This window comes from Gouania willdenowi, chromosome 18 (genome assembly GCF_900634775.1).
Source record: "Gouania willdenowi chromosome 18, fGouWil2.1, whole genome shotgun sequence".
Classification (NCBI taxonomy): Eukaryota; Metazoa; Chordata; class Actinopteri; order Blenniiformes; family Gobiesocidae; genus Gouania; species Gouania willdenowi.
Window position 1 is genome coordinate 21,882,399 of NC_041061.1, and position 13,967 is coordinate 21,896,365.

General features: G+C 38.5%; 1 protein-coding gene across 4 annotated transcripts in view; it reads left to right on the forward strand.

Annotated features, from left to right (window-relative positions):
- Nucleotides 1–13,967, forward strand: part of LOC114480087 (neurexin-1-like) — a 577,574-nt gene that overhangs the window by 531,495 nt on the left and 32,112 nt on the right. For 3 of the 4 annotated variants that reach the window (XM_028473908.1, XM_028473906.1, XM_028473909.1), the window contains one exon: nt 650–739. The exons of the other annotated variant lie outside the window; for it this stretch is intronic. In XM_028473908.1, coding sequence (XP_028329709.1) covers nt 650–739 — 90 coding nt within the window. The remainder of the gene's footprint in view (nt 1–649; nt 740–13,967) is intronic. 4 annotated transcript variants of the gene reach the window in all.

The following is a 13,967-nucleotide window of genomic DNA, read 5'->3' on the forward strand; positions in this document are numbered from 1 at the left end:
TGGTGAATTTGTGCAACTTTTACAAGTTAGAGAAGATTTGCTAGTGGCTAATGGCTACCAATGAGTGGCTATTGAATGCATCTGGTTGAAAGAACTGGAAAAAAACGTGTGCTAACTTCCCTTGTTGTATCCGTAGTGGAGTAGCCAGATTTGATGCTACATGTGGTTTATGCCAACCTGTTGTCACATTTTCTACGTGTCTTCATGTGTGCAATGGGAACTGTGTAATGTCTTCCTTGAAACAACCATGAAAAGTGTATAAGCTCTGTGTGATTTATTGTTAAAATTGTTTTCCTTCTTTAACCTTTTCCAGTGAATTCATGCTGTTATTCTGATAACATGATGTGCTACATTTTTACTGATGCTTTTCTAAAAATGTGTTGCGGATAACTTTTTACTATATCTAAATCTTTCATAAATCTGTTTAACTTGTTCGTTCTTTAAAAAAAAACATTTAAACTCAATTTTGTTAACTTTTTTTAACCGAATAAACCAGCCCAAAAACATATCCGCAAGTTCTTCCTGTCCTAACTAAAGCTGATTTAAACACCTAACTTGCTAAACATTTGCCATGTTGCCCTTCTAACCTCTAACCTTTTCAGATTCTCTTGTAACCTCTTTTAATTTGTCTTCTCCAAATTTCTTAAAGGGAACTTTGATAATGAGCGCCTGGCTATTGCTAGACAAAGAATCCCATACCGTCTTGGTCGGGTAGTTGACGAGTGGCTACTCGACAAAGGTAATAAAATCCCTTTAACTCCACTAATGATCTAAACGTCTAACTTTTCGTAAACCACCACTCTGGAGGAGGTGCAGTGCCACGCTACGGGGTGACTGTGAGAATTTGACTCGTAGATTTAGATTAAGCAAGACCAAACATTCACTGGTTGATGAATCATCGACCAAAAGAAATGTTTGCTAGAAGAATAAATCTAAACTGGACAAAATCAATCCTTCACCCATTACACCTTAACTTGGGGCTGCATCTCTTCAGAGGATAATCCCAAATAACCCAACATAACCTTTAATAACCTGAACACATGTAAACAACCCACTGACTCGTTTGCTTCTGTCCTGTGTCTTCTGTTGGCTGAATGTGAAGCTGAATTGACTGTTTCCTCATGAAAACAACTAAAAAAAAAAAAAACAATTCAAAAAAAAAAAAGACAATCATCTCTAGATCCTCCAGAGATTGACTCCTTCCCTTCCCCATGAAAGCCACTAAAAGTTAAAGGGACTGTTGCAGTGCATTTATTGAGTGGGCGACTTTTTAATCGCCCAACATTAGGCTCGACGAGCACTAGCTGTTTGGGATGTGACCATCTTTAACCCTTTGAGTGCAGAATGTCCAAACCTCTAGGTCTCATGCTGTGTGTTTGTGCTGCTGAAGGTGGTTGATTCTTCCAAACAAAAGGGGAAAAGACCAGATAAATAAAAAGCAGAAATAATAAATTCAATTTGCCAACATAAGTCTTGCATGTTGCTGCATTTACTGTACAGAAAATCAGCATAGAGACAAACGTATTCTATTTTAGATCAGAATGCCAGAATGGTAAAAGCTACACGATTTTACAGTAATGTTGGTATTAGCTTCTTTATTTGCATAATATGTATTGAGATAATCACAAATTACAAATGCAAGCAGATTAGCCTCAGGGTTCCTTTGATACAGCATTATGACTGATAGCACGCACAGGAATGATTTTAGATAATGAGAAAAAAAAATGTCGCTCAAAGCACTATGAAGAATTTATGCAAGAGACAAAAGTTTTTGAAAAATGGAGCAAACAATTATTTCATGTAGACAAAGCAATGGTTGTGTTTACCTCCAGCTCTTGCTATCTGCTCCAGACTGAAATAAAGTTATAGCCTAGTTTTAGTTAAATAAACAACATTATAATTTTAGTCAACATAATCTACTAAAGATATAGTCATCTAAAATATGAAGTGTAAGAGTTTATGCATTAAAAAAGATGAAATTTCCAGTTATAAACCTGATATTTTTAATGTTTGTCAATACACATAGACAGATTTGATTGGATCATTGCGTCATACATGATCACATAAGATCTGATTGGATTTCATCCCATGTGATAAAATTATAGTTTAGTTTTTATTAGTAGACGAAACTATAAATGTTTTTTGACAGAGTTTTCATGTATCTTTTTTAATAAGTCAGAGCTTTTCAAAAATGTAGTGGACAAAAAAAAAAATGACAAAAATGTATAATCACCAAAATTAAGGCTGGTCATTTCTCTGATGGGCGGGAGAAATGCACTTTTGATTAGATGATCTGTTTACTTTATGAGCCTATATGGGATGAGCCAGACACTAAATCTAACATTCTCTTTCTTCTACAGTTTGATAGAAAGTGTTAATAAGGTTTGGAGAGAATAACCCAAGCAAAATTGTCAGCCTAATCACCTCATTTTCAGGTTATTTGTTAATTCAGTTAAATCTTCTAATCATCGTCAGACACACATCATGACTAAAGAGGCAGAAACGGACTTGATATTAGAAATTCTAAAGCTCTAGGTAACGATGGGTATTCTCAGACTCAAAGGGTTAAAGCTGTTTGTTGCATTGATGAGGACGTGGATAGAAGTTAAAGCCTAGAAGCTTCTAAGTAGAATCTAACCACCTAACAGCAAATCAAACTCCACCCACACTAACCACTGAGGGCTTCTCTCATCAATCTACGCCTACCACGGCTCCCCGATTGACTCCTTTTGATTGGCTTTTCCCAGCTCTGCCCCGCTGGTGACAAATTTAGAGAGCCCTCAGTTATAACCCTGTTATAAACCATATTTTAACATTGGACCTAGACGTCGATGTTTGGAAGAACTTTGCTCGTTCGACAAAAGAAGAAAAAAAAGATGCTAAACGAAGCTAAAACTGTTCTAACTCTTCTTAATAGACATCTCCACACCTTGAAAACACAAATCTCAGAGGGTTAAATATTGAAGATAAAAATGTAACAGTTTCCCAGACTAATGAAGGTCCCTTTAACATTTATTGTTTTCACCAGCAAAGAAATGAATGCAGATGTGTTATTTGAGTGTGTTTTTTTCTATGTAAGATGAAATTCAATGTAATGTGTGGGAAACAGGCTGGATCATTCTGTTGGAGAGGTGAATGGTCCAGGCTGCTGGGGCTTTGGGTAATTTTACATCATAATTGTTGTTGACATGTATCTGACCAATTCCACCTTTTCCTTATCAACAAAATAATAACAGCTGGGTTTTGCCTTTTATTCAAACTGTGAGAGGTTCACTTACTATATAATCTATTGTACTTTAAACTAAATGAAGTTGCTTGAAAAGGTTTAGCCTATCACCTTTCCTTAGGAATAAATCCCACATCTTTGCTTGGTTTCATATAGCTCATGTTATTCACGACACCAAATGAAACCTCAATTACTTGTGGAGTTCCGCAGGGTTCCGTTGTTGGACCTTTTTGTTTTCACTTCAAAGACATATTATAATTTAAATGTTTGATGCTATGACAACAGGTAATGTACCTTGATTGTATAACATTTAAAGCTGCGACCAACAATAATATTTATGATGTCATAGTGAAAAGAAAGAAAAAAATGCTTAAATTGCAGCTCAAAAGTTTGTATTTGTCTCCACTGTAAACAGGAAAGTTTTATGTGTTACATTGTGAGATGTGAAGTCCTGTAAATGGATGCATAGAAGTATTTGCTTCAATCTTACCATGATTTATTGTGTTTGTCCCTAAAAACTCTGCCAAAGTAACTTCCCAAAACATTTCTGGTGTTTTCAATGACTGAAAGTTGTGGAAAAACAATTGTGAATGTTTATTTTGGGGCTTACACGTAAACATCCAAATTCGCCAAAAAAGAATATCTTGCAGAATGAGGGGATATACTGGAGAATATAAATATTTTGTCAAGCAAATCAGAGTCCTTGTCTGGTGGAAAAACACAAGAAAACATGGTAAGATTGAAGTAAAAACACATTAAAAATAAATAAATTAGTCTGTGTACAGTACTACACAATCCCACAATGAAATAGACAAAACTGAAAAACGAGAAAATGTTATTGAAAGCGTTTACAATGGAGATCAAAACGAACTTTTGAGTAGCAGTTTTAATGATGTATGATTCATTGATCTATGAGGCAATGGCATACACTATGATTGTATCTAATAAAAAAAATATATATCGTGGGTGGCAGCTTTAAAGTAATTACTAAGACTCATTATGTCAGTCAAAATACACAATCTCCAAAGATAGCAGTGCTAATTATTTACATTAAACCAAATTAATTATGTACGTATTAGTCACATTGGAATAATATGGAAGTCCATGGAGCTGGCAGCATTCTGCACAATCTTCCTAGATTTCTTTCTGGAAGAATCTCCCCCCCAACCCAACCCATCCCGTCTCCTCTTCTAAGTGTGAGGCAGATCAGACCGAGCATTTCTGGCTAAGCCTGGGACCGCTGACTAAATACAAAAGGGCAGCCATTAGTGGAAGCTGATGGAGGGGAAAATTCTTGATTCCTAAAAGTTTGCAGCAGCTCTATCAGAGTCTAAACTTAATCAAATTCATCCATTCTTGTCATCCCTTTGACAGAAATGTCAGCCCAAGTTTTCCACTCTCTATCCAGTTCTTTTCTTTATTTTTTCCACTTGCCACTCACCCGCTGCTCTCACCCCACAAAAAACACACCCAACAGGCATCATTTTACATCAGTGTAGCTTTTTTATTAAGCCAAACAATAGAATTAGTGTGTAACTATTCCTAATCTCATCAGGGAGCTTCACTAGAAAGTCTAGGTTACAAATATCGTGCAAGAATATGTTTCCCCAAAGGTTTTTGCTTGAACAGATACACAAGGAAGAAAAAAAATAATAAACTCCCAGCGAAATTTGAGCTTTACATCTTCTTTTGGGGAGAAGTTTATCCCTCTAGAGTTTTTTGACTGATTAAGGTTTGGCTATACAAGTCCAGGGACCAGACGAGGGGAGAAATAATAGAACAAGGAGTCTCGGCCTAAAGAGATGTCGGTTATATGAATAGGTTTAATGTTCAGTTTTTAATGGTGTGTTGTAAGTTCTCCCAAATCCACGTCCATTTCTCACTCCCTAATCGAAAGCAATCAACTCTTTCCTCTCGGTGTGTGGCCAGAGCCCAAAATCAAATCTCTAGACCAGGCACCAGTCCAGATCTGCTACTCATGATCCCAGCTTTATTTGCAGTGATTCTCTCACATCTGGCCACAGTCAACAGAGAAAAATCCAACCGACTCCATCTTTTAGCAGCTTTGTAATGAGCTTTGCATCTAGCTGAGTTACTATTTTGTTTTCCCTTTTATTTCTATGCCCCATTACAGCCACATTTGAAAGAAATAGTGGGCAGAAACTGAGTTTTTGTCAGCGTTCTCACCCAAGACGAGAAATACCACCAGAAAGGAAAAAGCTTTGCTGGAAAAAAGGGACTCACAACTGTTATTTCATGGTACAGGACCATGAAATGTCCCCAAAATAGCACAGTTACAGCTGGAGAAAGTGAACAGAGAACAGATAACACCCTGCTAAACACCACGCTATCTTTCTTTGTGTCTCCCTCAACGGTATCACTTGTTAAAGATGTACATACAGATATAAGTTCAGATATTGAGCTACAACTGATTAAATCCAATTTTCTGTCTCCGAAGTCCTGCTCATTTGCCGGCGCCCTCAGCTTCTTTTAAGGACCTGAGGGCTCGTGGCTGCCTCTCAAGTCTTTTCGTCTATCTTCATGCTGCATTTGCCTTTGCATTTCCATTGTCAAACATAATTAGCTCATACTGTTCAACCCAGACCCGCCCCAACTTCTTAGCAGCAAAAAAGTAAAATGGTTTTAATTACCAAAGAGAGTGTTGCGCCACAGAGATAAGTCTTGAACACTTTATAATCGACTTTGTCAGCGTACCACCCCCGCCCTTGCAACATTCTCCAGCTTCAACTTTCTGTCCTGTTCTTTTCTCCTTGCTAGCACAAGAACATTTAAATGAGGGGTGACTTTTTGTGTGTTGTATGGAAGCTAAAAATCCCTCTGGCACACCAAGGATATATGAAAAGACTAAGTGCACAAACGGTCCAACGTTGAGTACCTCCCAACAGAAAGTGCTGTATTGACTCAGGTGAATTCTAGGCCATTCCTTCCCCTTAATAACCACACTAAGAAAACCTGTTTGAAATAGAAGCAACTTGCAACGACATGGAATCCCTTCATTGTGTGAAATAACCAAACTAGAAAGCAGATGATAGTGGCACAAAGATGACATAGGAGTAGAAAGACACAATGTCTTTGCACTTTCCATCTAACAATCACCTTCCTCTAGGTCATTCAGAGGAGTAGCTGAGCATGACCAGAGCACAACATAACCCTGCCATTACCTCTCCTCCGCTTCCACCTTCATTTTGGGCTGTAGAAATCCTCCAAACCATTATTTCATAGCCTCAAACAAGCAATCTGTGCGTTAGCAAGCCGAGCGTAGCCAGAACACTGCCTACACTCCAGTTTGGCTCGGCTTCGCTCGTAATTACTGACCGCAGCTCATCTGAGACGAGCTATTTGACTCACTGTTAACAACAAGAACCTTGAAAGGGATAGGGGCATCAATGCAAAGCTGTAGCTACAAATTTACTGCAGTTCTTGTTGTGGTAGAACTGTTTATCACAGTTGAATGTAGGCAGAACTATCAACTTCCAACTTTGCTGTTTTATGGTGACGGTGAAAATGAGCTTTTGAATGTTCAGTCTGGCTCTATTTTGCATTTTAATAACTCTCACCGAAGACAAATGCCTTTTATTTCCCACTTTAACACACGCAGCTACCATAACAGGCTGCGAACAAGCCCAGAACCAAGACAGTTACCATTTTTAGAAGCAATTGCGAGGTGGACCGTCCTGAACTGTAAAATATGATCACCTCTTACCTTAACACCCATATCCAACTATCTAATTACACTCTACACACATTTTACAGTTTCTATTACTAAGTGTCTCCTTCGCAGACAGCTCTTCACTTGATGAGCACTCTGATGGCGGAGCTATTAAAAAAAAAAAAAGTTTGATTCATTATTTATGATTCAAACTTTTTGAACAAATTCACAGGAAAAGTTGTGGAATACCCAATGGTGGATGTGGTTTTGGGTTAAGACAAACCATTCAATCCACCTGTATAGCCAGATCAGTGCTACAGGGTGCAGATTGCGGTTGGTTAATAATCGTTTAAATGTATAACCCAGAAGTTAACAAAATCTGATGCACACTTTAATTCACTCCCATAGTTGATATGAAACATACATGTTTTTTGACTATTTGGGGAAATAGAAAACCCTCCAAGAATAACTCACACCATCTCCAATGTAATATAAAAACACTGAGATTGAAGGTTTAAAGCTTAATGACATTGTAGAACCTCTGACCGAGCCAAGGACAGACTTATTAGCTTTAAACACCCAACTATAAACAAGCTTTTTTTTTAATCTGCTCCAATATGGAGCAGATTAAAAAAAAAAATCATGTTCAATTTGTTGCAGTAAGTCACTATATTGTTACTTCACCGTGTCTGTTAGCAAGATTACATCAATACTTTTAAAGAAATACAACCAAAAAAATCCAGACCTCAATGAATTAAAGAACCCATTACATTTTGGAGCATATCTGGATCAAAATACTGATTCTGGATCAGTTTAAAAAAATCACTAAATCTCTGTATTTCATCATTGGCAAAATATTAAAAATGAATATCTAGGTTCGTAATTGACTAATCTTTATGAAATTGGATTCAGTCATGTTGGGTTGGGTCCTCAATTAACCAACCCAGCTTTGAATATGTGTGTGCATGCATTTGGATCTACTGTATCAGTATTAGAGGGTAAAGACATTTTTCATAATCTTTAAAAGCGTGAATGATCACGTTGACATGATCGGGATCACTGATCCAGATAACTGCAAAAATCTCGCAGAGGATCGTTAGCGCTTGGCGGAGGTTTGCGCTCTTTGAGTGCTTTTGTTTTATTTTCAAAGTGCTCCAAAGCCTTTTATCCACTTTACAATATAAGACAGGGCTCACACTATACCAGTCACGGTTCTATGCGAAAACACAAAGTGCAACATGGAAGTGGAATCTAATTCGTTAGGTAAAAGACTGCTTCGGCGTATAGTCTTTTTTATTCTCCATTGTTGCTTTAATCATTCAACCTTCTGAATATTTACATAAAGCATGTTTCATTCGTACACAAATTGTGTATGTGTATGTTTACTGTGTGTCTTCATAGTCCTCAAAAGTTATATTCAACCATATTATTACAGCAATTATCCTACCCAAAACAATCTGTTCACTCTCCTGTAAAACTATGACAGACATTAACGTTGTAGGTATATCTTGTTCCACGACAGTATTAGTGACAGCAGGTCTACTCGGAACATGATATTTTTATATTCCTCCCACCTCTAAATAAATGTACGAGCCTCGTCGCTGGTCAAACAGCATGCAGAGGGGAGCTCTGGCCTCACACTGAGGCACACTGGTACTTATAAAACCCTGTCATTACAGCACGGCTAACCATGTGATTAGCAGGGTGCCTAAAATGAACAATAACAAAAGGATGGGAACCACGAGGTGACTCACAGAGCTTTCACTCCCTGTATTTCCTCTCCTCTACAGGCACATTGTTTAACTTCTTCCTCTGGATCTGTCTGACATCCTGTCCTCACGTCTCTCCTTTCTCTCTCCAGCTTCCTCGTCGTCTGCCGTCTTCCCTCGCTCCTGTCATCTCCTGTTCTCTCCGTCCCTGTCCAACCTCTCCCGTCTCATGACTCTGATAGTTAAATCAAGACTTTCCCTGTGTCCAAAAGATTTTTTTTAAAAAAAAGAACATGTGCCCTATACATGACCTGTGTCAGTCCAGATTTGGAAAGACTCACAATCAAACAACAGTCTAGTGTGTCATTGATTAAATTTGCCTGCAGTGTATTGATTGAAAATTTAGTTTTAGTTTTGGTCATAGTGTTTAGCCCAGGCATAGGCAACTGGTGGCCCAGGGGCCACATGCGGCCCTTGGTCTAATTTAGAGCGGCCCCCAAAACAAAATTGTAATTCATGAAGTTGGAAGTTACATGAAGAGCAACATAATACACAAAACTCCAGAAACACAGAAAATGAAAGCAAAATGCACAAAATGTCAAGAGAAAGTACAAAAAGTAAAGTTTAAAAAAAAAAACTATTGAACAAAATTTCATAAAACACACAAAATGGCATCAAAAACATACTAAACAACCACTTAAGGACAAAAAATGATGACAAAAACAACAACGTATACAAAAGGACTTCAAAGACACACAAAATGACAACAAGAACAGAAAAAAATACAACAAAAACACACGTAATGACAAGAAAAATGTGCCATATTGATGAGAAATCCGATCAAAATGAATTTAGAATCACACCAAATGTGTGTTTTCAAGCTTGTATTAATGCTCCGATTAGTCATTCTTCTAAATCCTGACATGAATGTTGATAATGTGGCCCTTGGATCAGAGGATCACATTTTTGTGGCCCCTGTTGTGATAGCAGTTGCCCATCATTGTTAACTCTATTTCATTTTAAATAAGATTTAGATTTTAGTCAAATGAATCTGTAAACACATCATCTTACTTCCAATTGGATCACGTACCAGCTTGTCCCGCCTTCTACACAACATAGTAACTATTTTTGATTAAATGTCATCCCATGTGTACATTATAGTTTAGTTTCAATCAGTTCATAAAAATGGTAATATATTTTGACATTGTTTTCGTTCACGTGTATATTTTTTTTTTATTTGTCATAGTCTCGTTATTGTCATTTAAAGAAATTAGTACATGAAAACTATGATGAGAATTTTAATCCACAAAATTAAAATGTAAATTGCCAGCATAGGAAGGCAGTGTGCTGCGCACTGTCTTCCTATAAATGTAAAAATAGACGCTACCCCCCCCCAACCCCAGCTGTACAGGACACTGTGACATGTAGGGGTCAATGCTGCAATGATTTGCTGAAAGAAAAATCAAAGTCATCTTCCACAAAGCCTGCTGGGCCATCGCTAAGCTCCTCCCACCTAGTTCTTCCCAAGTGATTCCACTGTATGTTGATGAGGACTACTGCCTCGGCTTTAGCAGCACTATGTTACAAGCAGGGCGCAAGTAGTCATTGCTACACAAGCTGCAGCATCACTTCTGGCCACATAATAAAAAAAAAAAAAAAAAAACAGTCAGAAAAACTCTTCAAACCGTCTTCAGCCTCTGCGTGTAGCACAGCCTTGGGAATCACATATGATTATATGTGTGATGGCTTCTCTTAGGCCGCTCTGAAGCAACTTCCTATACCAGTCTTTACATCTCCCGCAGCTATTTTTTACTCCACTTTGTTGTGACAAATTTGAGGGCCACCATGTGATGCTCGAAACGTTCCACGTTCCCCTATGGATTGGATAGGAGCGCACCCCATGAAGTCCAAAGCAATTGAGAATGACAGCCAGTGAAAGGGAGACAAAAACACAGAGAGAAGGAGAATTCCTCCTCTCTCAGACAAATAGTTTTTTTTTTCTTTGATAGTTACTTTGACAATGAATAGGTTTCCCTGGTATATAGTATGCAGATGTGTCTCTATTGCATGTGCATGCTAGTTACCTACCAGTGTATGTCACACCCAGTGCTTAATTTGTAAATCATCAGGTCCCGGAACACCAGCTGTTGTTGTTACGACAGTGAGAGAGACAAAAATGTCACAGAATAAAACATTTTTTAAAGTCCCTTTTGCTAACTAAATGGGCTGATAATATCATGTGAACACAAACAATTAGTTGATCTAAATGTTGAATGAAACAATGATGAATCAGCGTTAAAGATACACGGACAATCGCCCGTTACGAAGCATCTGTCTCTCACTCTGAGTGACAACTGTCAAATCTGCCATGTTTCACCACCAAGGACAGCGCAAAAAACCACAGCTAATTTAGCCAGAATGTGTGCTTACCTATTATTTGTCCATAACGGCCAAAAAAAAAAGCAGTGGCTATCCGTACGGTAACCGCATCAATATACCAACAGTCTATCCGTACGCAGCGCCCCTATCTGACCAGTTTAGGTCATGTGATAGGTCAGTGATTGGCCAGTTTAGGTTGCGTGACTAAGACTAAACCTAACTCTAACCCTAAAATTGTTGCGATATTGAGTTATAACCAAACCATAACCCAAAGATGCTACGTACTTCTACTCAATACACTTAAGAAAAGAAAGAAAAAAAAACAGCCATGGAGAACTTCATATCCTTGCAACTTTTTTCCATATTTCACAGCCGAGGCCTGCCTTGTCTTTCATAAGCCAAGAGTGGCAGCTCATCTTGGCTTTGAACTGAGATAGTTCTGGTTAGTTCTCCTCCAGTGTCCAGTCTGTTGGAGGCAGGTTCTCCGGCAAGATCCAGCCCAAATTAAGCTCTGGTCACACCCAAGCACAGCAATCAACATCCTGAAAAAGAATAGAAAAACAAAAGCCTCGGTCAAGTAAGGCAAGGCAAGGCAAATGTATTTGTATAGCGCATTTCATACACAAGGCAACTCAATGTGCTTTACATGATTTTAAGCTGTTGAAAAGATTCAACAGCTTAAAATCAATAAGAACATTTAAAATCATCAGTAAAATCATTTAAAATCATCTTCATTAAAATCATTTAAAATCATTTAAAATCAACAGCATGACCAAAAACCCGCAGTAGAGAAAAAGAGTGCCTTTAACTTTAATTTAAAAATGTTCACATTGGATGCTGACTTCAGCTCTGCTGATAGTTTGTTCCACTTCTTTGCAGCATAACAACTACAGAGAGGATAATAAGTATCCTCTTTGCCAGATAATGGCAGTTATCTGGACCAGTTACCTAAACCAGTGGTACCAAATCATTCACACTTTAAAAGCTTAGGAGAAAGTTTTTTTTCCCCCTTTTTATACAGGATGTTCAAATGTATGAACACCCCAATTTTTTCAAAAAACATCACAATGAAATGTGCAACGATCTGGATGAAACTCGTTTGGGGTAATTGAAAAAAACCAACCCAACATCATAAAGATCGGTCAATTACAAACCATGATGAATGAATTTTGGAAATGTTGCCAATGATGATAGACAATGATTTTTCAATTTTTTAGTAGATTGATCCGTTTCCCCTCCTAAATTTAAGGGAACGTACGGTCTATCTTTGGTTAAAATGTTGTAAAAATCTGTTTGGTACTTTTGACGTCATCCTGCTAACAGACAAAGAAAAAAACAAAAACATGTCCTTGATAATATGACCTCCTTGGTGGAAGGTAACAAGACACAAGCCTCGTGGATAGATGGTTGGATTGATTGATGGATGGATGGTCTAATGGTTGGATGGACTATCTGCGGTGCTTTACACTCCAGTTAATTACGGCTTTGCATCCTTGTGAATGCTCTTGTAATCAGACTCTGGCTCTCCTGTGCGCCCCCCACCACACACACACACACACACACACACACACACACACACACACACACACACACACACACACACACACACACACACACACACACACACACACACACACACACACACACACAACACCCTCTGCCCATTAACTGTCATTCACCTCCTGGGCCTCAGGGAGAGAGGAACCAGCAACCCAAACCCAAGGAAAAAATCCAATAGACCCTCATCAGTTTCTTTTCACACAAATGAGGCTGCGTGTGTAAATAAACTCACACACAGCAACTTACAAAGGCCAGCTATCACACACATAAAGGTCATTTCACTCATACATTTCATAAGTTATTATACATACAGCCCCTCTCCTCTTCCTCCTCAGCAGCAGCAGCAGCAGCAGCAGCAGCGGCGCCTCATTCGGGTCTGTCATATTAAGCACTGTGATTGCTTGTCATGCAGAGGCTTCTTTTTTCTTCCCTTCCAACGCGAGAGGCTCAGGCCTGCCGCTAAAATTGTCTCTAAAGCTGCGTGTCACTTTTGATTTGACCCTGCAGACCCTGAAACAATAACTTCATCAGGCCCAGTTAGAGTCTTATCCTGAGCAGACAGCAACAAAAACAAACACTGATTTCCCTTCATCTCATCTGGAGGGCACCTTTTCTCCTACCTCCCTCTCTCTCTTTCTCTCCAAATGGCTACCCTGCCACTGGATGCTCCTCCTTTTCATAATCTCATTTCTCAATGCTACTAAAGATAAGGCTTTAAATAGATCACCAAACAGATTCTGGCACACTTTAGTGACTGTTACTATAGCATTTTTTCAAAAGGGATAATTCAAAGTACCATCATCACACGCTGTTTATCAATGCAGTTTTAGATTCCTGACACTTTGTGGAGTAAACGCTCCATCTGAACAAATCATCGTCATGTGTGCTGTAGCTGTTTGCACACAACAGATAAGATTGGGTACACACATATAGACAATCGAGCGGTTTTTGTCCTGATTTTCCTCCTTCCACACCAAGGATGGCAAACTCCATATTATCTTATGATTTATAACATTATCCTGTGGTTAAGAGTGACTTTGTCTTGATAAGATAATCGGCTATGAAACGGGACCGTGCCGATGATTTGGGACGTCGAATGGAATGTAGCCAATCAAGAAGCGAGCTGACTGAGAAACACGTAATGGTGTGGTCAAAGCAAGTCCTAAATACTTACCAAATAGGAGCTCCGACTTCTGGTGGTGTTCAAACTCACTTTTTCAAGTAGGATTTTGGAAAAACCAAAGGTTCTGAGTTGCTTGGAATGCAGCATTAGATCACATTGTTAGATCACATACACACAGTACATTCAAAACATTTTATCTTTATCGTCATTTGTGTCTGCAACAGATAAAACATCTTTTCAGATTAATGCTGCGTTCACATCGAATGCGTCTACTGCAGCACCGGACGCATATGCCGCACG